Source organism: Xenopus laevis, chromosome 4S, assembly GCF_017654675.1.
Source record: "Xenopus laevis strain J_2021 chromosome 4S, Xenopus_laevis_v10.1, whole genome shotgun sequence".
Classification (NCBI taxonomy): domain Eukaryota; kingdom Metazoa; phylum Chordata; class Amphibia; order Anura; family Pipidae; genus Xenopus; species Xenopus laevis.
The window spans coordinates 80,161,840-80,189,074 of record NC_054378.1 but is presented as its reverse complement, the minus strand read 5'-3'; the positions used below and the strand labels follow the sequence as shown (position 1 = coordinate 80,189,074).

The 27,235-nt window shown below is 38.7% G+C and overlaps 1 protein-coding gene across 2 annotated transcripts in view; it reads left to right on the top strand.

Moving 5' to 3' along the window:
- LOC108715639 (voltage-dependent R-type calcium channel subunit alpha-1E) overlaps positions 1–27,235 on the top strand; it is a 278,548-nt gene that overhangs the window by 82,971 nt on the left and 168,342 nt on the right. For both annotated transcript variants that reach the window (XM_041561513.1, XM_041561512.1), the window contains exon 2: positions 14,273–14,539. In XM_041561513.1, coding sequence (XP_041417447.1) covers positions 14,273–14,539 — 267 coding nt within the window. The remainder of the gene's footprint in view (positions 1–14,272; positions 14,540–27,235) is intronic.

Below are 27,235 nucleotides of genomic sequence, written 5' to 3'. Positions count from 1 at the left end.
ATCTTGTAACTTTGTTAAACATCTTTGTGAGACCAAGACCATGCACATGCTAAGGACTTACATCTTGAGGGGGGGGGAACCGGAATTAAAGCTCTTTTTTTGTTTTTTTTCTCTTGAATCTTCATTATCAACCAGGTTTGGGAAGGCTTAGCCTTCCCTAGCCTTTAGTGAAAATCCACCCATGTCCCTCTGCTCTTCAGATGGCTTTCTATCCAAAGGTTTTCCACAAAAAAAATGTTTTCTCAATGTACAGTTGCAATGCATCTAACTGTTCGCCATACTTCACTATGTGTTTTATTTGGTATCAGTCATATTTGCATATACATGCTGAGATTCTGAACACAGGAAAAATGTTCAGTTGGGATAAACTCCCCAACTAGTTGGCTTCCTCCAAAGTCAATTCAAAATCTTAGTCCTAAGAGATGACTATTTATCATTGCTTTCAGGGGCATCAGGTAACTGGACACTCCCCAAATCCTTCAGAAATGCAAGGGGGTATGGCCTAGCAGGGCACAGCATGAGTTGTTTTTTCTTGTAAGGATGGACTGGACCCAGAATATAATGACCATAACTCCTTACAGGAACATAGAAATTATATCATATGCACTGGTATTTTCTTGCTATTGGATCCAAAGATACCAGATATCAATACTGTGTGATCTGCCCCTGCCGATATATTCCCATCTAATAAACCAAGAGCCAAACCTAGTCATTTTGGATTCTTTTGAAAGCTAATGTGGTACTGAATCCATAACCAGTTTTTTTTAGCATTGGTACAACAGGTATAGATTCTGAGATGATAAATGTTTTGGGTAACTTTATATTGTGACTTATGAACGGCCTTAATGTGGGTTCTAAGTCCCGTCTCCATGGACTTTCACTCCCCCCCCACTCTTAAAAGCTTGTTATCAGCCAGGGCTTAGAGCAGGGCATCACATGTTTTAATCCTTTTACACATGGCTGAATCTTAAAGGGGTGGTTCACCTTTAAATTAACTTTTAATATGTCATAGAATGGCCAATTCTAAGCAACTTTTAAATTGGTTGTCATTATTTATTTTTTATAGTTTTTTAAATTATTTGCATTCTTCTTAAAACTCACTGACCTCATCTTAAAACAAATGCTCTGTTAGGCTACAAATGAATTGTTATTGCTTCTTTTTATTACTTTTCTTTCTATTCGTCCTCTCCTATTCATATTCCAGTCTCTTATTCAAATCAATTCATGGTATAATATAATGCATATTTTCTATGATCTAAACCAAACGGGCATTTATAGGTGAAATTAACACTAGACCTGTTAATACATAGCCGCACGTCACACCCCTAAGCCTACTAATACGCATGTTCACAGGGATCATTTGTGATCGTATCCCTGCAATCGCTGCATGATATAATGGAATACAAATGTTATTTGTTATTCTTTGCTATTAGAATAAAAAATATATTATACTGTACTGTTTTTTCTTCCATACCTTATATGTTCTGTCTATAATGGCAATTAACATTGTACATGATGACTGTATATGAGCAGATTGCAGGTTATGGGTAGACCAGAAGATGGCACTCTGTGCATGTATTGAGAATATTTCACTGTGCAGTGTCTGCATTTAGAATTTAAGGGCATGTTTATAAAAGTGTTTAAAAAGGCACTGGCATAAACTAAATGCTATATGTCAAAGGAGAGTTAGCTTTAATAAACCCATGCAAAACCTACAGTATAATAATAGCATCATTTTCAGCTTTAGTGAAAATGCAAATCTTTGTTAATACTGTGATTCGTTCTTTGTTATGATATTTTCCACTGTTGCCATGCATGCCATTGATGTTAAGACTACAACAGACCATTTAAAATAGTTTCTTTTATAACAAAGTATTCTACACTCACTCATACTAAGACACAAGACAAGTACATTTGTATGAAATAAAGAGATGCGGTACACATACACATCAAATGCTCACTTACGTAAATAACCTCCACCCACATAGTGAAAACATGCCAGTGACATCATATGTAAATTTAACCCATGTATGGCTGGAATTTTTTTAATGCAAGTCAATGATGTTTCTTGTAAGCTCAGCTAATTCACCCTATGGCATTTTGCAGTAGCAATGCACAGGAATTTGTGATGAACAAAGTATTTAGTGAGCTCCTTGGAACCCTATGAACTCCTGTATGAGCTGCATCAACTACTACTCATCTCACCCCAGAAATTATGAATATTACGTGTGCAACAAAAAAGTGATTCTTACATTTTTGAGGCCCCTGTTAAAGCAATTATGCCGCTGTCTAGCAGGGACCTAGAAAATGTATTATTTCTGCCTTTCCAGTGTGACATCAGGACTTGTTAGAAAGTAAAGCATATGACAGAACTGTTTGTATTTTACCCAGGATTTAACACACAGAATAAGTAGCAAAAGCTATTTTAACTACAATCAAATGTCACTTTGTATTTAACCATGGTAATAAATGCTGAGAACATTGCTTCTAATTTGCCTAGTCATAACTACTGAATGTACATGTTATCTATGTGAAAGATGGTGGAAATTTAGCTGTGTGTGTCATCTTGATTATTATGGCCCAATATAGTCATTTAATAGCACAATCACTTCTGATTAGAGTCGTTCTGTATAGGCTGCCCGAGCCCATCAGCTTAACAGAATGCTTTCTTGTAGGCATTATATAGGAGACATCTCCCATCAACTATGGTAAACGTGACATGTCAAAAGATATATAGTTGTTTAGTTCTGTAACTCTCTGGCCACACTGGTGTATTTATTTCACTCATTTTACAGGGATAATTCTCCTTTAACTAGTATGGTGTAGACCTTGATGATATTTTGAGACAATTTTCAGGAGGTCTTAATTTTTTATTGTGTTATTTGAATTATTTATCGAATTGCTCCACTCTCTATTTTGACATTTCATCAGCTCTTTGGTTGCTAGGGTCCAATTTACCATAGCTACCATATAATGGAGTAAGACTGGAATATGAATAGGAGAGGAGTCATAAGTGTATGGCTGTTGGGGATCCATAAATGCCATTTGAAATCTGCAAAGAGGAAGATGAAGGCAAATAATTATAAAATGATGTAACATGCTAAAAGCTAACATAAATTTGAGCTACCCCTTTAAGGTTATAATGGTGGAAATGCAGAAAATGAATAGGCACGAAAAAAATGAAAAATATGCACAAAAATAAAGCAATTTCCTTTGGCAACCAGTAGAGGGAATAGACTCTATTTGCTTTCTGTGCTCTCTAATGTTCCTGTATTGATTTATAGACATTGTTCTTGGTTTGCAAGCACAGCCTCATTGTTCTTCTACATACATTGTGCGTTTGGGGAAAAGATGCTAGAGCTGGATCTTTTACCTTCTACTGTATATAGCACTGGCACTCAGCAGTGCTTTACAGAGATTATTTATCATTCACTGCTCCAGTGGAGCTTGCAGTCTAAGGTCCCTTATGTGACTTATACAAGTCACATAATTAAACTGTCCTGTTGTCCTAGCTGGGATTGAACTCAGGCCCCAGCACTGCAAGGCAGAAGTTCTACTTTATGAACCACCATTCTCACTCCTTTACCTAGCGCCTGTTTACTTTGACTTGTTGGGATATTTGCACCCTTGCTGCAACTTGCCTGTGGTGAGCAATGTTGCATTAAATAATATATTGTTCACTACTGTTTCCTAACTCATGATACCCGGGCTTTACCTGCAGACATACGAACCCAGTTAGATTAAATATGAGGTGTGCCTTGGTTATGCCATTTCCACCCCTGACCACATCTGTTCAGTGTTGGACTGGGATGCCAAGGGCCTCCCAGAGAGTCGTAGCTCATAGACCTATTTTACAAACTATTTTTCTTCCTCTATACTCTATACCGCTTTACTCCAGAAATATCTCCAGATATTTATTTCCAATGTTAGTAAACCTGCCCCCTAGTCTCTTTTCTTTACATACTGTGATCTACCCTGCCTCTTTGTTCCCATACAGAAATAGGAAATCATCATAAATATAGGCCAAAAATTTAAGAGCAGGAGGGTACACTGACAGCTAGGCCCACGGGGCCACCCCAGACTGCACTTTGTGGTCTGCTTTTTTCCTGAAGATTTTTAGGATATTCTCATGGCAGCAGTAAGTTTTTATTTGGGTGCTTATTACAGGGTGACTCCCAACAAATAGCACGTCTGTACCTGGGTCTTTTTTATGATACTGTTTATTACTTTTTCCCCATACTTAAAGGGGAGTCAGTTTTCCAATTCTTCCTCTCACACTAACCAGGGGCGTTCCGCCAGTGATGCGAATTGAGCAACTTGCCTCAGACGGCAGCGCCAGATAGGTTTCCAGGGGTGGCAAAAAGCCTCTCCTGGTGCCTTTAAGAGCCGAATTTCTGTTTTTTAAACAGGAAATTTGGCTTAACTAGTGCGACAGAGCGCAATTGGGCCCCCCCAGAAAGGTAAGTGGGCAGGGGGGGCCTCAGGCGGCTCTTTCCTAAGAAACGGCACTGATACTAACATTTAATCCCTGCTGCAGGCTGGCAGTTAGTTGTTCCAGATCACTGACTTATGTTTGAATGTGTGCATTAGACAAAGGGAAATTGCCATATACTCTCTTAACCTAAAAATGATCTGCTGTTACCATTAATTGTTTCTGCTATCTGTCTGGGACTCACAGCATGAGAACTTTGTTTTCAACATGAGGACATGTTAGCTCAAGAGCACTAACACAACATTCTACATTTCTAAAAACAGAAACAAAAAAAAAACGGGTAAAAAAAAAGTCTCTATTACTATGCTTTTTTTATCCTAGTAGTTCTTTTTAAAGCAAACCAAAAAACCACTATAAAAGATATTTGTGCCATTTATATCATTCTACCAAAATATTGGAGCTGAAGCTTAAGGTCAAGGCATGTCCGTTATATATTATTTTTATTCATAAAAATAAAAGAAGTAAGGTGCAGCTAAGAGAAATGAGTGTAAATTGTATATTTAACGATTAGCAATTTACTGTTAGGGTACAATCAATATATATATGTTACTAATGCACCTTAGTGCTCATTCACAAAGCACTTGCACTTCTCTATGAAAGAAATATTAGGAGTGCAGTGCGGGTGGGCACATGATAGGCCTGAACATACCTGCTATAAAACAAAAGAAGCACACTGGCACACAAGACACGTAGATCTTGGCACATAAAACATGTAGATCTTGGCATACATGTGTGCCAGTGTACTTTTTCTACATATGTAATGGGACAGGAAATTAGAACTTTGCTGCTTTGCATCATGTGCCCACTGGAACTCCCTAACATTATGTATGAATGATGCTCACATTAGTGGTCAAGTAGGGAGAGAGATAATGGACATCTAGGCTCCTCCTCCAACCCACCCTTCATGAATAAAGAACTGTCAGATGCAGGTAGCACTTTAATCATCCTGAAAGCACAAATCCTTGTGGATCATGTGGATCATTCTGGAATACAAGGACCTTGCCTGTACTTACTCAGGGCGGGACACGGTGCAAAGTACCAAAGACGTGGAGGCTTATTAAAGGGGAAATTGCTATAAGGCTAGACCACATGGGGCTGAAATCAGCCTGCTGAAATCTGCAGCAGCCTCCCTCTTCTGTTAGTGTCTGGTACCATTGAGTTGAAGAAGGCTGCTGCAAGTGGTAGGGGCCGAAAATATATACAGTATATATGTTTAGGCAAGGGTCACTAACAGAATTCACCTGCTCTAACTGCATTGGAAGAACACTACTGACAAACAGCATGGCTGAGTTGCTAGAAGCAGGGGCAAATGATAGGTTGAGGAAGCACATGTTTTGTGAAAAAAAAATTAAACATCCATTACATATATATATATATATATATATATATATATATATATATATATATATATATATATATATATATATATATATATATATATATATATATATGATACTGTTTATTTGGAGGCACATATATTATATATATATATATATATATATATATATTATATGTAATGGATGTTTAATTTGTTTTTCACAAAACATGTTCCTCTCAGACTTACTTTCCCCTTATTTTTCACACATGCAACAGCAAGGAAGCTACTTGGGCTTTGACTAATTTCTTAGCAGTTAGAACCTTTTCTATTCCCTGGTGTGGCTTCCTTGCTGTTGCCTGTGTGTGATCACCTGCAAAACATTTGTGACTCTGAGGAGCAGAGAGAACCCCACTCTGACCTGCTGTGGTCCATAGACAGTTGGACAGCCCTGCTCTAGAAGCAATTGTAAAAAGAAAAAAAATACAATGTATAAAAACAAGGGTATGCTTTGTGCATTTAGTGAACCTGCAACAGTGTTGCAGTTGTTATAATAAATCACTTTACTGGAAAAGTTTTGCACCTTCAAGCATGTGCAATAAAATATACAATGTAATAACTTTCCAACTACTGTACAATATATGAGGAATAAAAGTAAATATTTAGGATATATATTATCATTATAATACATTATTTATTTTCCTTTTTCATTTGGCTCTTACACTTCTTTATTTCCATCTCTTCTACTAAAGCCTTGTTAAAAAAGAAATAAACCCTAAAAATGAATATGACTAAAAATTCTATATTTTATTTACTGAACTTGCACAAGCCTAAAGTATCAGCTTTTCAATAGCAGCAATGGTTCAGGACTTCAAACTTGTCACAGGGGGTCACCATCTTGGAAAGTGTCTGCGACACTCACATGCTCAGTGGGCTCTGAGAAGCTGTTGAGAAGCTAAACATTGGGGTTGTTGGAAATTATCAAGCAGAAAATGAGGTTGGCCTGTAATCTAAGATGATGCTACAGGGTTGATTATTAAATTCTGATGCGAATTGCACTGGTTTCTGTGCTGCCATATAGTAATTATCTGTATCAATTACTAATCAGCCTTTAATTTTGACATTTATATTCTATGTGTACTGTATATTGTGAGTTGGTCCCTAAGCTCAGTAAGTGACAGCAGCACAGAGCATGTGCAGTGAATCAGCAGAAGAGAAGATGGAGAGCTACTGGGGCATCTTTGGAGGCACAGATCTTCCCTGCTAAAAGGCTGTGGTTGCCTCGGGCTGGTACAGAAGTCCAAAACATAATGTACAACATTTCTAGCCTACTTATTTATTTAAGCTTTAGTTCTCCTTTAAAATCTATGTATGGTGTAAACATTGTGGATACCCCAATCTACATATTGAACTCAACCCGAATGGCAATTTTGCTCTTCACTTCTTGCAGTGACACAAAGATGTGACTTATTAGAAAGAACTTTACAGGTCAAAGCAACTTATATTTTGTGAGTTTTAGAACTGCATCTCTTGAGGGAAAAATGTGCTAAAAGTAAGGTAGATCTATTTGTGCAGATCAAAAATGGTATCTGGTGATTGTATACAAATGGGGGATATATAAAGTTTTATTCAGCCAGAGATCTCTGTATTCCCCCCTCACTGATTTTCTCCAATTAGAAGCAAAAGGGTTATTACTTTTAACACACCATGGCACTATAAATGATAGTGATTACAGGGACAATGGAGCTCAGACAAATAATAGTATAGCTTTTGCAAATTATAGCTACTGTGTAATTACTGTTAGTGACCCAAAAAATCAAAAGTGTAAGTAAATGGCTGTAATCGATGTCAGCTTTCCAGTATGCTTGTGGGAAGCACAAAAATGGTTTTTGCATGGTATTGCATAAAGGGTACGCATTAGCCCCCGATCAATAGAAAACTAAATAAAAATTAAACTGAGCAATTCATTAAACTGTTTTTCCAAAGGAAACACCCTCCAATGTTTAAGTCATTCTGTTATGGCATGGCCAGTGTAGATGTATTGGTATCTAACTAAATTTATGTGTTCTCTGTAGCATTTAACAGTGATACAGATGGAGAAATATTGATTGGTAAGGTCTTATGAACCATTTCACATTCTCTTCTGCATTGGTGCCAATAGGACTTGCTCCATCTGTAAGTGATATGCATTATAAAACAATGGAGTGTTATAAAGGCAGAGAAATGAGTGTTAACCACATCACCAAAGGGATGAGAAAGCAAGGGTTTAGCTGCAATAACTATGAGGGCTGAAAGGAGTTACAGATCAGTCTGATAATTCATCCAAGAAATCTGATTTTGTTGAATGCAACAATATGCCATTATTTCTTTAAGTCCGGTCATGATTGTAAGCTACAAATCTAATCAAACTATATGATCTTTTTGTAATTCCAATTCTGCCTTTAAAGCTGTATTTAAAAAAAAAAACATTGAATTGTGAATAGACCATGTTGCTTACTGACACGTTATTTATTCCTGTTTTACAGGGCTTGTTGGAGAGCCAGTGCCAAACTAACAATGTTAGCCAGGTTGCCTAGCATTTACTATTCATGAAACAAAATGCTTTCTGGAGTAATGCATCACTATGGATATTTTCAATACCACAAGAGAACTCTATTGTCTAATATTGTGAAGCTGCTCTCCACTTAGCATCCTGCATTCGTTAACCTATTTACGCACCAGTACGGTCTGTATTGGGCAGCTCAGCACCCTGTGGTGTCAATTTTAACAGCCATCATCCCTGCTCTTGATAAATGTGAACTATGTTTAGCACATGAGGCAGAAAATATTATGATAAATGACTGGGTTCTCTTCATTGCCAAATGAAAGCTTTAATTGACAGATCTGAGTGTGAGATCTCCATAAATTCCCTTTCTTCTACTAGATCCAACAGTGACACTAAAACACAAGTTAAACTTCTCAGATAGCTGAGGGGTTAAGGAATTGTAAGTGAATACTGTATCACTAACAACGGATTTGTGTCTTTGGGGGGCGGGTCTACTGATATCTAATTGGGGTTAGAGATCAACAGGGTATGCCTTGTTAGCCAGCCCTGGTAATTAAACACCGGAGACTGTAATACACATGTAGGTTTTACATCTGTAAATAGAATGAAGCCACCCAAATGTGAACTAATTCTTTACTGCTGCAGATGTTGAGAATTGTAGTTCCCCTACCTGAGGGTCAGGACCTCCCTGATGAAGACTTTAGAAGTGTCTATTAAGCTGAGGTTTTTTTGAACCATGATTCCACACAGGGATGGAGTTAGAGAACTGAGAGCCACTCATAATAAAGGAACTGGAACCCTGTCAGTTAGTGAGGGAGGAATTCCATAAATCAGGAATATGAAACCTGAAACTCTCCATTTTTTGTTGAAACTCCCTAAGCACTCCCTCGTCAGGGCAGACACCGGTGGGGTACAGATTTGCCTTTTCATTACCGGGCCTTAAAAATCTTGACAATAAATATGTGAAACCTAGGTAGCCCCAAATGTCTTGGACTGGGGAGCAATTAGGGTTTCTGATGGTTGCCCTGTGTCTTGTTGGGAAGTAAAATCTAGACACAACAGAACACTCACCAGTAGATGTACAACAGACAGTGCACTATCTTCAGAGTAAATGCAGTGCAACATGAATGGCCTTGCATAGCCTGCAATGCTTTATGCCTACTAAGCAGTGTCGGACTGGCCCACCGAAATACCAGGAAAACTCCCGGTGGTGTCAGTGGGCCCTCTTGCTTCTAAACATTTCTAAGAAAACAAAGAGGCTAAATAGATAGAATAACCAATTATAGTATATAAAGAAAAGAGACTAGGGGAATAGAAGTTGATTGAGGAGAGAAAGAATAATAGTACTGCGAATTGGCCCCTGGTCTAAGGTTTTTTTGGTGGGCCCCTGATGTCCCAGTCTGACACTGCTACTAAGTAAACACAGCTGTGTCTATAAACAACCACACACATTTATCACTGAACATGTTGACTATAATCTTTGGTGAAAAAAGACCCTTGCAAACCCACACTAGGAGTTTTATAAGGAGCACTTAAGAGGGTGTGGGGGGATGCTGGGAGATGTGGTTGACACAGGGATACTTTCATTAGTGAAAAGATATAGCAATATGCATGTTCAAGAAGTCATCCAAACCACTCTTAAAGGCATTAATAGAATTTGCCATCACCTGGCAGGGCATTCCTAACAACGAAAAACAACCTATAGTAAGCTGCTTCAAAGAAAGACTCCATTCCCCAAGTCTAAAGGGATGGCCTCTGGTGCATTATTATTTTCTATGGGTGGAAAATATCCTCCACTATGTCTATAATTTCCTCTAATGTACTTGTAAAGAGTAATCAGATCCCCTCACAACGCCAACCTCAACAGTCTTTCTTCTAGCCTTTAAAGGAAAACTATACCCCCAAAATGAACACTTAAGCAACAGATAGTTCATATCATATTAAGTGGCATATTAAAGAATCTTACCAAACTGGAATATATATTTAAGTAAATATTGCCCTTTTACATCTCTTGCCTTGAGCCACCATTGACCAGTGACCTAACATGTATGGTTTGTTGGTATGTTTGTGAGTACAGTGAATCCTACGATCCCAGGGGGCGGCCCTTATTTTTTCAAAATGGCAATTTTCTATTTATGATTACCCAATGGCACATACTACTAGAAAAGTATATTATTATGAAAATTGTTTATTTACATGAAGCTGGGTTTTACATATGAGCTGTTTTATGCAATATCTTTTATAGAGACCTACATTGTTTGGGGGGTATAGTTTTCCTTTAACAGCCCAGTGTTTGTTAAACATAACATATCAGCCAGCTCCTGAAGCAGTCAGAGTACACTTTACTGTTTTATAAATAAAACACATTCACTCTGCCCCACTTAATTTTATTGAGTAAAAGTTATTCAAACCTTGAGGCTAGGAATCCCCATTCACTGGTTGGGCCTCCCCTAGGAGGGCCAGACCTACACTTAGAAAAACTTGTCTCAAATGAGACCAAAGTAGTGAATACTAGTGTTAAGATTATTATGAATAAATGCTGGAGGTGCCATTGCAAGTGTGTGGCATGGCACTGTGTATTTCTTTTCAACCCTATTTCACTGCTAGATTGATTACTTCACCTAAAGCAGTCATCCTAAAACAGTATAGTTGCTGTTGCAGTATGTTCTTTAAATCACTAGTGTTGCAACACTTGCACCCGTTCTTGTAACTGTACCAATTATCAGCTTTGCCATGGCTTACAAGGCCTAGAGCAATTATACATCTTTAAAGGGGCTCTAAACCCAAACAAATAATTAATGCAAACGTATTCAGAGTGATCCTCTGAGCACTTTTGCAATTTACATTCATTTTCTGTTTTCAGTTTCTGAGGTATTGTCAGCTTTTTACTACGTTTATCAAGCCTTCAGCTTTAGTCCTATGTGCTTTCCATATAATCAGTTAACCCTAGAGCTGTTGAGCCTGCTTACATCTCATTAGAAACTGTGTTTAAATTGCAAAGGTCCACTCTGACTATAATGACATCAATTATTTTTTTTTGGTTTTGGATAAACCTTAATTAAATCGCCCATATTGTCTCAATCTACCAGTTAGTTTCCAATGTTGTTTCAAATCATTAACATATATCATAACTGATTCTTCTGTAATGATTTGTAGGGATGCACTGAATCCAGGATTTGGTTCGGGATTCAGCCAGGATTCGGCCATTTCCAGCAGGATGCAGATTTGGCCCAATCCTTCTGCCCGGCCAAACCGAATCCTAATATGCATATGCAAATTAGGGGCAGGGAGGGAAATAGCGTGAATTTTTGTCACAAAAACAAAAAATGTTTTCCCTTCCCACCCCAATGTGCATATGCTAATTAGGATTCAAATTCGGTTCGGTATTCGGCCGAATCTTTCGCAAATACAAAATAGTGGGTTCAGCACATCCCTAATGATTTAAATAAGGTACATTGTTTTGTTTCTCATCAGAATGCCGTACCTCTTGTCTCTGTTCCTTTTCATGTTGTTTGTTTCATTGGTGCAAAATTAATAGGGTGGATTCCTAACTTATCAAATCAATTTTGATGGTGTATAATCAGGTCTAGATTGGAAGTCAAAATAGGCCCTGCCATTCCAAGTACACATAGGCCCAAACAGACCCCTTCCAGCCCACTATATGGTAACCTTCTATGGAACCATACAGCAGCCCCTCTGGCATTTGCCAGAACCCACAGATTGCCAGCCCGGGCCTGTGTACAATACAAAACAAAAACTGTGGTAACCCTCTCCCTAAAACAACTAAAGCAGGCACAGTTCAGCAGATGTGAAACCTGCAAATACATCCTGTGCAAAGATCAAGCTGCTATACCAAATACACAAAAAGTCTACACCATTGGGGACTACTATTTGTGTGCTTCATCCAATGTGGTATACGTGATAACATGTACTAGTTGCTCCTGTTGGAGGCATATTCATTGGAGAAACAGGGCAAAAACAATGCACAAGGATGAACCATCGCAGACATAAGATCAAGACCAAATTATGTGATACGCAGTGGGGCAACACTTCTGCAGTCAAAATCGCAGTCTTCACAACATAAAGGTCTTAATTCTTAATAATTTAAAACTGAAAAGGAAAGGAAGATTTATGAATTCAAATGTATGGAGTTATTGAATCTAGACCCCATAACTATTTACAACCTACATTAATTTTATTAGCTCTACAATTTATCTATATCTATCTTTAACTTCCTAATATATTGCCCATGAATACTTTTTTTAAGGATCTAACAGTTTATATGTGGTGTCTTTCCAGCTTTCATTTGTGTTTTTGCCTGATATTGTTTAGTCAATATAGGTATCACTTCTTCAATACTTTTTGTATTTATTTATTTGTTATTGATGGTTTTGGTTTACAATGAAATGAAAAGGCAATGCGAAGATTTGGATAATAAAAATTGTAACATAATATAGTAAATGAGGATGAACAAATTCAAACATCCATCCAATTCAACCTCTTTGCCCAAATGAATCCTGCCTAACTGATATCTGATCCAGAGGAAGGACTAAAACCCCTTCATGCCTCCTTGTCTTTAAATGAATATTTTCATTCACGTTGAAGCTATTAAACTTTGCAGTTTGTAACTGTGTGTTTTATAGATCGTGTACTATATGTGCCAAATTAAACTTCATATGCTGTAAATGCAATTAAATATTAAGAAGCGTGAATAAAATCATTAATCTGCAGATATGGTCATGAGACTAATTACATTCAGTATTGGGGTTGGTTTTAAAATAAAGGCTTAATTACATTTCTGTTTTTGAAATCATTTAATTCACATGCTAATAGGGATTTTGTAAGAAAAGGGAACGAAGGCCAGCTTATAACTGAGGGAGTAAAGTGGATAGCTGAGGGAGGAGGGAGAATAACTGAGGGAGCATTTCTGATATATGAGGCAGGAGGGAGGATGACTGAGGGAGGAGGGAGGATGACTGAGGGAGGAGGGAGGATGACTGAGGGAGGAGGGAGGATGACTGAGGGAGGAGGGCTCAGGTGCGAGTGAAGATTTCTGTGACAACGGATTCTAAAAGTGAGACAGAGTGGAGGTACAACCTGTGTGATATTGCATGGCATACTCACATTTCTAACGAAAAATGGTTTCTATACTGGCTACAGCATGTATGTAGGCACTCTTGCTGCTGGTTATTTTTTATACTATCATTGTGTTGCTTTAGTTGTTGCCTTACCTAAAATGATGTAATTCTCTCTGATTTCTTCCCCGAGGCTCAGATGTACAGGGAAGCAGCAGCTAGGGTTCAGCACAGGCTTCCTCGTGTGTCTGATCCCTGTGTGTTGCTTGTGCTTTTGTGCAGATGCGAATATCAATGCTGGAAAGTTCACTCGCAGGCAGGGGAGAGCTACAATCCTACCTGTTCCATCCAGGCTGCCTATCCACTATCTATTCTCCCTATCTATCCCTATCTAGGGAAGGGAGTGTGGGAAGATTTTAAGTGATTGAGGCTTTGTTGCAGCTTGCACATTGCTTGTGGTTTTCTTTTCTTGTCTTCCTCTCCTTGGGGTTGGGAGGGTGTTTGTGTTTCCCAAATGGATGGGATTGTGGTATCCCCAAATTGGGTTCCACACATGCTGCCAGTGTCTGTGTTTTCCCCTTAGAAGCAGTTTCTATGCACACAGACATGTTCTCGCTGTAGATTGCCAATTAATGAGGCTGTGTTGCCTATGGTGGATCCTGTTTTTCATCTTTGCAGCATAGAATTCATTGTTGTTGCTCATTCTGGTTTCATCCTGTGGTATTCTGCTTATTGGGGATTAAAGGGCAAGTGCCGGTGGTGGCATTGGTTTGTAGCAGATCCCACTTATTCCCCACTCCTGGGGCCTTGCTTTTACACCTTGTCTTTCTCTTCTAAACTTGCAGGATGGCTCGATTCGGAGAGGCTGTGACTGGCAGGTTGAGCTCGGCCGATGGGGGCTCAGAGAGGAGCAAGACCCAACAAGGTTCCCCTGCTGCACCTATTGGGACTCAAGCGGCTTTCAAGCAATCCAAAGCCCAGAGGGCAAGGACCATGGCTTTATACAACCCCATCCCTGTCAGACAGAACTGCTTCACCGTAAACAGGTCTCTCTTCATTTTTGGAGAAGATAATATTATCAGGAAATACGCCAAGAAGCTCATTGATTGGCCATATCCTTTTTTTACTTGCCGGGAAGCAAGCTATTCCATGGGATGCACACCAATATTTAAGGCACAGGTTAGTGCCCTCATAATATCCCCTGCAATTAGTGGCAGTGTGACTTCCAGCCGTGTGCTTCTAGTGCAAGGTAAGATTTTGCTTCGATAGCATGAGCAGTGTTGATGAGCAGGAATTAAACCAAATTTCCAAACACTCGCCATATGTCAGTACTATTAAAATAACTAATATATTATTTATGGTATTTTTAGTAATTTTTTTTTTTTACTATTGTAAAATGTACATTGTTTTCACAGAGGATTCCCAAGGGGGTCTTGAGTCCAGTTTGTCTAAAACCAGGAAAGGGACACAATCATCTGTGAAAATAAATTGGCCAAGTAACTTGTCACCAGCCTCCAAAACCCCCTGCAGCTGTTGCACAACTTAACCTGAGTATAGTACTGCCATTCCTTACTGCACTGGAGCTGAGAGATATCCCCTTCTTTTTATTGCACTGAGTAATTAACAAATACATGATGAGCACATGTAGCCTTTCCCACTCAGTACAATGCACTTCTTCTTCTTCTCAGCAATGATGTCAAGTGGACACGATTTTGAATATAATAATACTTGCGATGTTTATGCACTGCCTTAGCACAGGATGTAGCTAAAATGAAGCATTTCTTCATGAAGAATGTAGACAGTCGAAGGAATAATAGCGTTTCTGTAATTGGGAATATGCAGTATGTTATGTTCATGTATGGAAAGCACCCCCACTTTCAGTTTCAGCACCACAGACAGCTCCTACTGACTGACATATTCTGCAGAAGCAGAGCCCATGCACTGCAATTTAGCAGCGTTTAACCCAGGGGACTGAGAAGGTGGCACTCACTAACCAGCTGTTGTTTTACATTATGATTTCTGCTATTGTCACTGCATCTCCAGCTAAAGCCATTGTCATTTCTTTATTTTTCTTTCCATTTCTGCTCCAAGCACGCATTATCTTTTGTTCAGTACAGCAAGCACAATGCCATTGATGATCACACAGTGAAGTTGCTTGAGTACCAATCCATATTTCTCAGCACTTTCTCAGAGTAGACAACTGTAACATTCTTGGGCTCACATAATTATTACACTTTGACTGTAAGTCACATTGCATTCCTGGCAGAGACGGTGGTGTAGACATTCAATTATGTTGTTTAAGTTTTACCATTTTATGTATTATGCTATGCTGTTTGCTTATCTATAAAATGGGACCAACTATACAAAATATATTTATTGTTGTCATGTGGTTATGATGAAAATGCATACAGTCATACTAACAGGTGAAATGTGCCTGCACATGAAGGCCAGACAGCCAGTGTTGTACTGATGAGTATGTGTGTGTATATAAACAGATGGATCCAGCGTTATTCCATCTTCCTCTGTGAATATCCCAAGATAACACAGATAATTACATTATCTACATTTGTTACTGTTGCTTCTTGGAGAAGCTAATAATATAACTTGATTTTACTCACTGTGACAAATGGTTGGATAACTCGGGATCCTTGTGTTCCTATAACTATGTGTGAAATATGTAGAACTGACTTTTTTTCATCAACTTGAAAAAATGTAATTACCTCAAAGGTTATTTAAAATAAGGATTTTTAGTCTATGTCCTTCTGTCTTCTTATAGTCCAGAAAAAAGGTCTATAGTAGGACCAAAAGGCATAGGCAGCAAATAATCTTTATTGATTAGGTGTGTGAAGTTTTACTTCTGTTTAACATTAAACAATTTATTAGGAAAATCAGGGATGATCCAGGCCATTTTACTGGGTAACTGTGGCCACTGAGTCTTGTACCCCTCCCTCACCCACGTCTGTAACATTAGACAGGTAGTGGAAAAAGTAAAAGAATTCAAAATACTGGTAAAGTGGACATTTGCTTCCATGTGCCTCCATGCTTGTATATGTTTGCGGGGGTTTGTTGGTCGCCTGTGAAAGAATACCACTTGAAGAAAGGTTATCTTATTACCTTATTGTCAGAAATTCTACTGTGTAAATTATTTATTAGAAGTTTTGAAACAAATATACATTTCATAGAAATGAGTGCCTGTAGTTGGGTAATTGTTGGCCTATACGTTTGTATATCTGTAGGTCTTTTGACATGACTTATATGAGATGTTCAGGGGTGGGCAATACTTTGCAAGAAAAAAAACCCTAGATTGCTGACTAGCAGAGCTCTCGGGGCACAACGATAGGGGGGCTCTGGTCAGGTATCTGTAAAAAAAGGGTCTTCTGCCTAACCCTAGTTCATGTTCCCTCCCCATCTGCTGCTAACCCTACTACTGCTGCTCTCCCCTCTGCTGCGCTCCCTTCAATTATCACCCCCCCCCTCGTGCACACTTGGGGGGGAGTGAGGTGGCCGGCCCGGACAGCTTGGCCCAGTCCTGCTGACTATTCTAGGTCCAATTAAAGTAGAACTAAACCCTAAAAATTAATATGACTAAAAATTCCATAGTTCAAATACTGAACTTATTGCACCAGCCTAACATTTCAGCTTCTCAATAGCAGCAATAATCCAGGACTTCAAATTTGTCACATGGGGTCACCATCTTGGAAAGTGTCTGTGACACTCACATGCTCAGTGGGCTCTGAGCAGCTGTTGAGAAGCTAATCTTAGGGGTCATTGCAAATTATCAAGCAGACAATGAGATTGGCCTGAATTATAAACTGATGCTACAGGGCTGATCACTGCATTCTGATGCTAGTTGTTGCCATGTAAGTGATTATCTTAATTACTAATCAGTCTAATAATTGGACATTTATTCTATGTGCACTGTATTTTTTGAGTCGGTCCCTAAGCTCATTAAGTGACAGCAGCACAGAGCATGTGCAGTGAATCAGCAGAAAAGAATACGGGGAGCTACTTGGGCTTATTTTGAGATACAGATATGTGCTGCTGTGTGGAAGCCCAAAACAAAATGTTTAACAGTTCTGCCTTACTTCTTTGGTTAAGCTTTAGTTCAGCAGCAGGAATACATGGTACACATTTGTTTCTATTTTGTTAAAGGGCTACTGACACTTTCTAGATGTTTGCAATATCTAAAGTAATGTGCAAAAACTAACAACTTTGCTCCCCAGTCACCTTGTTACTTATCAGTGTCATACAGTGACACTTTTTTAGCATTGTTGCTGCAGCAGGATACTCGGACATATGAATACGTCTGCTGTTACAGCTCCAGGCTATAGGGTCTATGCCTCACTCAAGCCCATCATCGCTGCTGTAGCGAAGGTGTCACTAGATGACAAAGGTAAGTAATGGGGGGGGCTGGGTTATAAAACATGTTGGCACCAGTACCCTTTTTAATCAGTAGCACTTTACATTTAGTTGTATTATTATTTTGTATAATAAATAGTTGATGCTATAACTGTGATGGTGATGATATCATTTATATGGTCAAAGTGTTTGTGAAATAAATCCCAGTCCACAATTTGGAACTGACCCTTTATTATTACAACCCAAACCCAAAAATTTTTGGCACCAGTCAACACCTCTATCTTAATTCCACTTAAATCCTGTAACCTCAGTGCATGGGACTGTGCAGTTTCCTCTGCAAGGGCAGGGAGCTCACCACCCCTGATATATGTGCCCCTTTGTTTATACAGTACATTGAACAGGTCAGAGTTTATGCCCACATTTGCAGGTTTCAAATGCAGAGTGCTAAGTATAGTCTTGAGATCATTCACATAAAATGCGAGGTTCTTGAGTCTTTATCAGAAATAAGTATTTATTGTAGTCCATCTTGTAAGCATTTTGTCCTACATGCCCTACACATGCGTGGTCTCAAACACATATACACATGCATGCACAAAAATGTAATATTAATAGAACTGCATACAATATTGAATGGAAATGTTATGCTTAGACAAAAATAATTTGGATGCTCATTGGAAGAGTTGCTTGCGTCAAAACAGTTGTGCGTCAACACTATTCGGGCACCCATTTACTTTAACACAGGCGTCAAAATTGACGCGGGCATCAAAATTCGAGTTCCCCTAATTTTTCGCTGTTTCACAAATTTCGCAGGAAATCCGTTAATTTTTCGACAAAGTGAAACGGGAGAAATTCACCCATCACTAGTTGTGAGGAACTGTTGTACATTTTGAATCATTTGGCACTAATCGCAGCAATAATGCAGCACTGTGCGGGCACTTTTCAGTATCAGTCAGAATATTTTTTCTCCAGCTATCTCCAGCTATATGCTTCGTTTTGCATTTGTAATATTCTGTATCTGTTATTGTCATGGGGGGCTGTGTTTATGTAAATGTGTGAAAAATAATATAAACTGTATTTATAATGTGTTATTATTGGATAGACAGCATACAGTTATTCTGCATGGCAAAAGTTGATTCAGAAACCACAGCCTGATTTAAATACATTACAATAATGTTTAAAATGTGTCTCCCAATAGGGGGTCAGCAACAGCCTATACATCATTTGCCCCTGCTTTTACACTCCTGGAATCAAAGGTTAAGGTGGAATCCATTTTATCCCTAACTCTTAATAGTAGGGGCAATTAATATTTCTTCCTCTAATAATCAAGCATAGAATCTGTGGTAGTGGTAAGCGTTAAACATAACATATTTATGTAATGAAAACCATTTTAGCTCTGGTCAGTCAAATTTAAAAGAATTATTTAGAAGTAACGACAGATATTGCTGGGTTTAAGGAAATGATAGGATCTGTTATCCAGAATGCTTGGGATTTGGGGGTTTCGATATATATGGGGGTTTTCCATATTTGTATCACCATACATTGATGTTATAAAAAAAAAAAATTTGAACATTAAAAAACCCAATTGGATTGTTTTGCCATAAATATAGATTAATGCAGCTTAGTTACAATTAAGTACAAGTTTCTGTTTTGTTATTGCATATTAAAAGGAAATTAGTCATAAAATAAGAATTGTTTGCTCATGGTTAATTGCACAGGGCTGTATTATCTGCTGTACAGTGGAAACCAGTGGTGTTCATAACACCCGTGCCCACTTATCAAAACTTGCTATATTAGTCAATAGCGTGGTGACTGACAAACCTCCATGCAAAAACACTTGCTTGAGGCTCACTATTTTCATCAGTTACATTGCAATTAATTTGCAAGTAGCGATGGGCTAATTTCTTATTGGGTATAACATATATGCTCATCCATTGATTCATTAAATTTAGTACAGGTATGGACCTGTTATCCAGAATGCTCAGGACCTGGGGTTTTCTGGATAATGGATAGTTTCCATAGTTTTCATGCCTTAATTCTACTAGAAAATCATGTAAACATAAAATAAACCCAATAGGCTTTATTTGCCTCCAATGAAGATTCATTAAAACTTAGTGTGGACCAAGTACAAGGTACTATATAGAGAAAAAGGAAATCATTTTTAAAATGTAGATTATTTTAAAATGAAGTCTACGGGAGACAAACTTGCTGTAATTCTGAGCTTTCTGGATAACGGGTTTTTGGATAATCTATCCCATACCTGTATACAATCTTTTGTATACACCATTGTGAGTGGATAAATGCAAGCACTTTGGGACTCAGCATTAAAATGGGTAAATGCATACCATTGTATTAAATAAATAATCACATAATCCAAATAGAACAGCAGCAGCATTTCAGTGCACAAAGGCATCACTATCAAGCTATGGGCAAAAAAGATATTTGCACAGTCGTCAGCTTATTTGCAGGTGCAGCACAGGAAGTGACATAGGTATTATCACACACCATACAAGATCATTCTCAATTGTCTACTGTACACTGGTTGCCTAGCAACCTTCCAAACCCTGCAAAGCAAAAGGAAATATAATGACATATAATGAATGAAATATAACAGGGAACTTTATAATATAAATAAAAAGCTAGATTATGATGTTTGTTGAGACTGCTTGTGGCAGTTATAAAAGAAAAATAAAGAAAGAAACAAGAAACCTAAACTTTGCATTGCTTTTGATTTTGTCTACATACAGAAATGAAGAGTGTTGGGGTAGGCTATCCTCTTGGCCGGGACGTCAGAGGGGGCTCTATATACTCATTTGGTTGTTTCTCAGGTGTTAGATTCTGATTCAACCCTGGGATGTTAGTGTAAACCATTCATATTATTTAAGTCTAGCCATGAGGACCATTTTTTCTCATAGAGTCTGGCATGGCAGCTCCCTTTCTGACTTCATTGAATAAAGTTACTAAAACAGGGGCTAGTTCCTTAAGATATTTTCTGTACCATTCTATGGGGAGGCCATCCAATCCCGAGGTTTTGCCTGCTGGGAATGATTAGATGCATCTGACACTTCTTGGGCTGTTACAGGGGTTCTAATAGTTGCACGCTTTGGGCATCTAGTGTTGGAAGGTCAGCCTATTGTCTTAGTAGGGTTCAATGTCTTTGAGGTCCACGTTTAGTACAATTGTGAGTAATATTTTTGAAATGCCTCATTGATTAGCTTAGCATGTGAGGTATACCTATCTTTGGCTGTTTCTATGTTTACTATCGCGGTGTTCTGATTGGGGTCTATACTCAGGTAGGCTAGTGTTTTACCACATTTGTCTCCCGACTCTAGAATATTAGCTCTGCGATATAGTATGTCTTTGTTCGCCCTCTCTGTTTATGCAAGGAGGAGAGCCATGTTGACATTGTGTTCTCGTTTGGGTTAGCTATATATTGAGCTTCTTTGGAGGTTACCTCATGTTGGATATTGTCTATGTACATAGTCTGTTGTTTCTTAATAAGGCGACCTATCATGAGTCATTTATTCCCCTCTAATATACGCTTTCTGTGTGTCCCAGACTACTGGTTTACTTGCTGTATCTACACTGTGGATCAATAATTCCTTGATGGAATCTGCTAGTGGAGATTCAGTGTCTTGGTGTTTTATCCAGTATTGGCGTAGTCGCCAGAATCTATCTTGGGGATCTGCACTTAGTAGTACCTGAAGTATAATTGGTGAGTGGTCTGTAGTGGCCTGAGCGATATCCGAGGATCCCAAGGCTAGATCTATACGTGAAAGTGTTTTGTGGGCAGAGATAAAACACGTGTATTGTTTGATTCCTTAGTTGCAAGCCCGCCATAGATTAGTTAGCCACCTTGCAAGGGCCTGGTCAACTCTGCTAGGTATAGGCAGCCTGTCTAGGGCACCATCTGGTACATTAATGAAATCTCCCATCATTATTATGGGGCCAAGTGGCAATGTGGCGATTTTGTCCATAATGGTATAAAGCACTTCATCCGAAAATGGTGGCGGGATATATATGTTCGCTATGGTTAGGGGTTTGCCCGGAATTCGTATATGTAGAATAATAAACCTTCCTCCTGGGTCTGAAATTACACTGTGGAGGGCTTAACATATTACATCTGCTGAGTGTGCACTGTCTTATCCTGTCCCTGCACTATGCTGTCCTGTCTTGCAGGAGTTGCATATTTTTACACTTGACCTGTTTGTCTGTTGTCCGGTACATCTATGTTGTGTGTAGCACCATGGTCCTAGAGGAAAGTTGTTTCGTTCCACTGTGTACTGTACAAATGTATATGGATGAAATGACAATAAACTCACTTTTGATTCTTGTATGGGCATGTTTTTGCAATCATGCTGGAAACCCCCCTAGAATACCTAGAATAAGGTGCATGATAGGCTGCTACCACCATGGCTTATTTAGCGTCATAAGTCTACTACCATCCAAATGCGTTTCTTGTAGTAGCACTATGTGTGGGTTATACTTCTTTAAGTGCTTGTGGACCAGGCCTCTTTTTATGGGGCTGCCCAAACCTCTAACATTCCATGACATTAATCTCACAGATTGCATTATTATTCACATTAAACACATTATACAATATATCAAACCGTTTGACCCTCTCCTTTGTCCCTGACCTCGTTGTAAAAGAAGTTTCTTTTTGTTGTCTCTTTCTGCAAAGTGATATTTGTCTTTAGTTATAGAACACTGTTTACTATAGCAATGCATAACTTCCCTTTCCCCCTCCCTATCCACCACCCAACCCAAACTGTAGTGGATTTAGTCCTAACCTCAACTAGTTCAATTGTTTACCAGAAGTAAGACCAGAGTCTCTATGGTTATAAACGCCGTTAGTGTCTATCAAATGCGGCTGGTAGTCCAGCACCGGTGCCCTTACAGGATATGAGTGTGCATCCTAAGGTGGTAAGGGTGAAGATTAAGTGGCTATTTCTGGGTTCCCAATACTTATCTGGGTGGGGATCTTGCTGGTCTACATTCCAGCCATGTGTTTGCCTCTTGTGGTGAAGTTTAGCTGGGAACAGCATTTGAGAGTTGTAGTTGTCTGAGTCGTTTCTTGATATCGGTATATTTCATTCTCTGTTTGCGAATCTCCACAGAAAAACATGGATAGATAGATATCTTTGTGTTTTTGTACATAAGATCCCCTTTAACTCTGGCTTCCCGTAGAATCCTGTCTCTGTCTCTGAAGCTTAAAAGTCGTGCAATCAGCGGGCGCAGTGGGCTGCCTGGTAGAGTGGGTCTACCTGGAACCCTATGGGCTCTTTCAATCACAAAGACTGATGAGAAGACTGTTGCTCCAAATGTATCCCGTAAACATTGTTCTAGAAAGACTTAAGGGCACCCCACTTCTGCTCTTTCTGGTTGCGGCGTCATCTTGGATTTCCCCCCTCACGCTTTTTGGATGCCAATTGCGGTCTGTTTCTCCTCATTTTTGTGTTGGAGCTGGCTGGAGAGTATTATAGGGATCCCTCTGATGTATTGCCCCCACCTTAGGATGCCAGATTATCGGGTATATTTAGATGCCGGTGCAGAGTTATGCGCCATGCGTCCTTCCTGCGCTACATGCGGTCACGCCCCGATGTACATGTTTTAAGCACTAATGTAGTTTCATACACATAGAGAAGTCCACAGAAGATCACATATAACACAAATCTGTTGAATGATCTCTTTGTGGATGTATAAACAAACTCCAACTTTTATTGCAAGAAAAGCAAGGAAACATACATACTGCCCCAGAGATTCTGTTGCCTCTTACTTCACTACAGTTTGTCCTAACCAACTGGTTACCCAGAGTTTTTCCTCTCCCATAAGAAGTAACAGGAGAACAATTGAATTCCAGTATGCTGGGATAAGCTGACTTAAAGAGATACTGACACCGAAAAATAAACTTTTTTAATTATCTTTGAATGCTATTTATAATTTTGCCATAAAAGTATTTGCCTGATGCTTTTACATTACCTTTCTTACCACCCTGTTCCTCTATGAGGGGGCTGCCATATTTGAGCTTCAGCAGTCTGTTAGCATTAGAAACTCTAACTGACAAGTTGAGAAGGGACAGTCAAGTTGACAAAACAGTCAGGTTTAGGAAAATGGGAAAAGTAACAATTACTTACAAAAACAGAACTATTAGTGAAAAACGATCAACATGACCTATAGGTAACTTTTCATGTAGATTAATATTTTGAAATGAAATTTTTAGTGTCACTTTAAGTAACACCCAATGTATACACAGCAATGCAGGCACCTGAAGGCTACCAAACCAATACAGGCTCCCAAAGGGGATTTCTCATATTGCCTTATTTTCAGTAAAGTATTAATAAGGCCACTCATTAATATTTTTACCGGCAAACTGGTTAATTAAAACAGAATGCCTAATATAAATATTTCTATGCTAACGCATGGTTGACATCACTTGCCTTCATGGTTATTGCCTGCTTATTTACTAGCACATTAGCTTTTTTAAATGTGACATTTTACTTGTAATCTTGAATTTTTTTGCAGCATTTGGGCCACGGCGTATCCATCTGTTGATATGGAAATTGCTTTCTACTTTAAGGTAATAACTGTGACAGTATAGACAATTTATATAAAAAACAACATTGCCAAGACATATGACTGAAACATATTGGCTACAGATTCCATTTCAATTTAAAACTTTCATGGTCTCATTTTAAAAACTATAACAATCTGAGATAAACTTAACTCTTAAATGAATCATAGAAGAGTTCTGCATTTCTGGATGTAGCTGCATCACAAACAACTGTTAAATACCAGGGAAACAAACCTTCTTCTCTTCCCTTATTGCCTAGATGCACATCCCAGTATCCTCAGCCAGTTGTATGATTTACCAAAAAATATCAGGCATAATAATTACCGTATATACTCGAGTAGAAGCCGAGTTTTTCAGCACCCAAAATGTGCTGAAAAAGTCTACCTCGGCTTATACACGAGTCAGTAAAAAATATATACCTAGCTGATTGACACGAATGGCTGCGCTTCTGACCGGAATCCCATGCCCCTGATCGCCGGGTTCTCCATGGCGTGTTGCGAGTGATGTCACTGGATGCGCATTACGTGTGACATCACCGACCAGTGCACGCTTGTTCCACTCAATTAACCCCACACGCACTCCCAGGTAAGCCCTGTGCCCCACTCTCACACAACAGGCTTATATAACAGCCAACCTACTGCATGTCAACAGTTGCTGAAACAAAACTCCCAGCATCCTGTCACTGGGTTTCTACTTGTAAAACATTGATATAATATCTTTAATTGTACTGCTGACAACTTTCCCTGCTAAATCAGCTATATCCCACAGTGCTTACCTCAGCTTTTTGGCACAAAACAATGCACATTTTTACCATGTTCTTGAGCATTCACTTGCTCTTTCAGCTAAAAACTGCTGCATTTCTCACCCTAGGCTTATACTCGAGTCAATAAGTTTCCCAGTGTTCGTAGGTAAAATTAGGTACCTCGGCTTATACTCGGGTCGGCTTATACTCGAGTATATACGGTTTTTTACTCGCCTATATATGTAGATTATTTTCTCTTCATATATCTATAATATATTTATATAGGACACTATAGGAAATGGTAGGAAGTATTTTAGAGTTTTCTAGATATCAGGTTTATAAATAACCGAAAAATTGCTATAGCTTGCCCACACATGGACCAACTTGACCTTCACAATTAAAATCTTGGTCAGATATCAGTCTGGAAAGCTGGAATACAACTGCATCAGGCATTGGATTTGATCCTTTCCTGAATGGTCTGGATAGGCCCTCTATGTGATCCTCTTGGATCAGAAGATTTGGCCCACCACATGACTAGCAAAAATCTGACAAAGATCTGCTTATTTGATGAAAATGTCCAATGATCAGGACTAACAGTGCCTTCCTTATATTTTGCAATGTCTGCCATCTTTCTTTTTGTGTTTAGTTTAGGTGTTCTGCACCTATATGTGACATTGTAGGTAAGGAACCAATAACACAACCAATAAGCCTGTAGGCCATGGGTCCTTGATATGATGAGCTTTAATATAATACATTAGTTCCAGAATTGCTTTCAATAAAGTGTACAGTATCTGTCTTTATACCTATAATAACTTACTGTGTGCACAGTACCATGTTGAATAATTGGATGGTGAGTTCTTTATGTTTTTATTTTGGCCCAAAACTTTTGTATTGAGCATGCATTATTAATCCTACATATCTAATCTGTTCAATCATTTGTCTATGACTCTTCCACATCTAACAACAAAGCTTTGACCTCCATGAACTGTGCACAATGCTTAGTTGTTTCTCATGTTAGGGTTTCTTTCCCCCCAATGCCTTGAATCTTTTTTCTTGTGATAGATTAAAGCGGACCCATCACCCAGACATAAAAAGATGTATAATAAAAGTTATTTTGCAATTAAACATGAAACCCAAATTCTTTTTTTATTAAAGCATTTATAACTGTTGTAAACTCATTTAAAAAGCTCAGTTGTCAATCAAATATTGTCTGCCCCTCCTTTATGCCTTAGCCATAGAGGCGGGGCAGGCAGTTACTTTCACTTTCCATTCAGCATTTACTAAAGGTCACTGCTCTCCTCACATTCCCCCTGTCTTTAATTATCATATAATTGTGTAGCCAGGGCATGGGGATGGACATCAGGCCCCCCCCATTCTGGAGCACAAACAAAATTCTGAGATGATGCAAGGCTTGCCTTAAAGGGATACTGTCATGGGAAAAAAAATTTCAAAATGAATCAGTTAATAGTGCTGCTCCAGCAGAATTCTGCACTGAAATCCATTTCTCAAAAGAGCAAACAGATTTTTTTATATTCAATTTTGAAATCTGACATGGGGCTAGACATATTGTCAATTTCCCAGCTGCCCCAAGTATGCCTTTAAGGCAAGCCTTGCATCATCTCAGAATCTTGGGGGGGCCTGATGTCCATCCCCATGCCCTGGCTATGCTATGCTATGTGTTTTGAAAAAAAACATGTTTTCCGATGTCAGGATCCCTTTAATAACAGTGTCCACAAAATAGTTCCTACCTTCTTGATATGTTTATTAATTCCCAGAGTGAAGGAAACAATATTCAAATCATTTATATAGTGTAATTAAGGTTTATTTTGCTTGACTAATTTGATAAAATAGGATTTGGATTTTTTTGGGAGGTGACAGGTCCCCTTTAACACATTATACAACTCCTGTCTCTCTCTTCTTTCAGTTGCTTTTTTGAACCCTTGCAGAGATTTGACCTATTAAAATGGCATCAGTTTTCTCCTCTCTAGTGAATCAGTTAATATTTTTCTTAAAATTATACCTTTTGTTGATAATTACTGCCCACTTTTCACATTACTTAAAGTTACTCACCGAACAGCTGTCCCTCAGTACTCTGAGCCGTATATCTTGTTGTCATCTCTTGTATATTTACAGACTAAC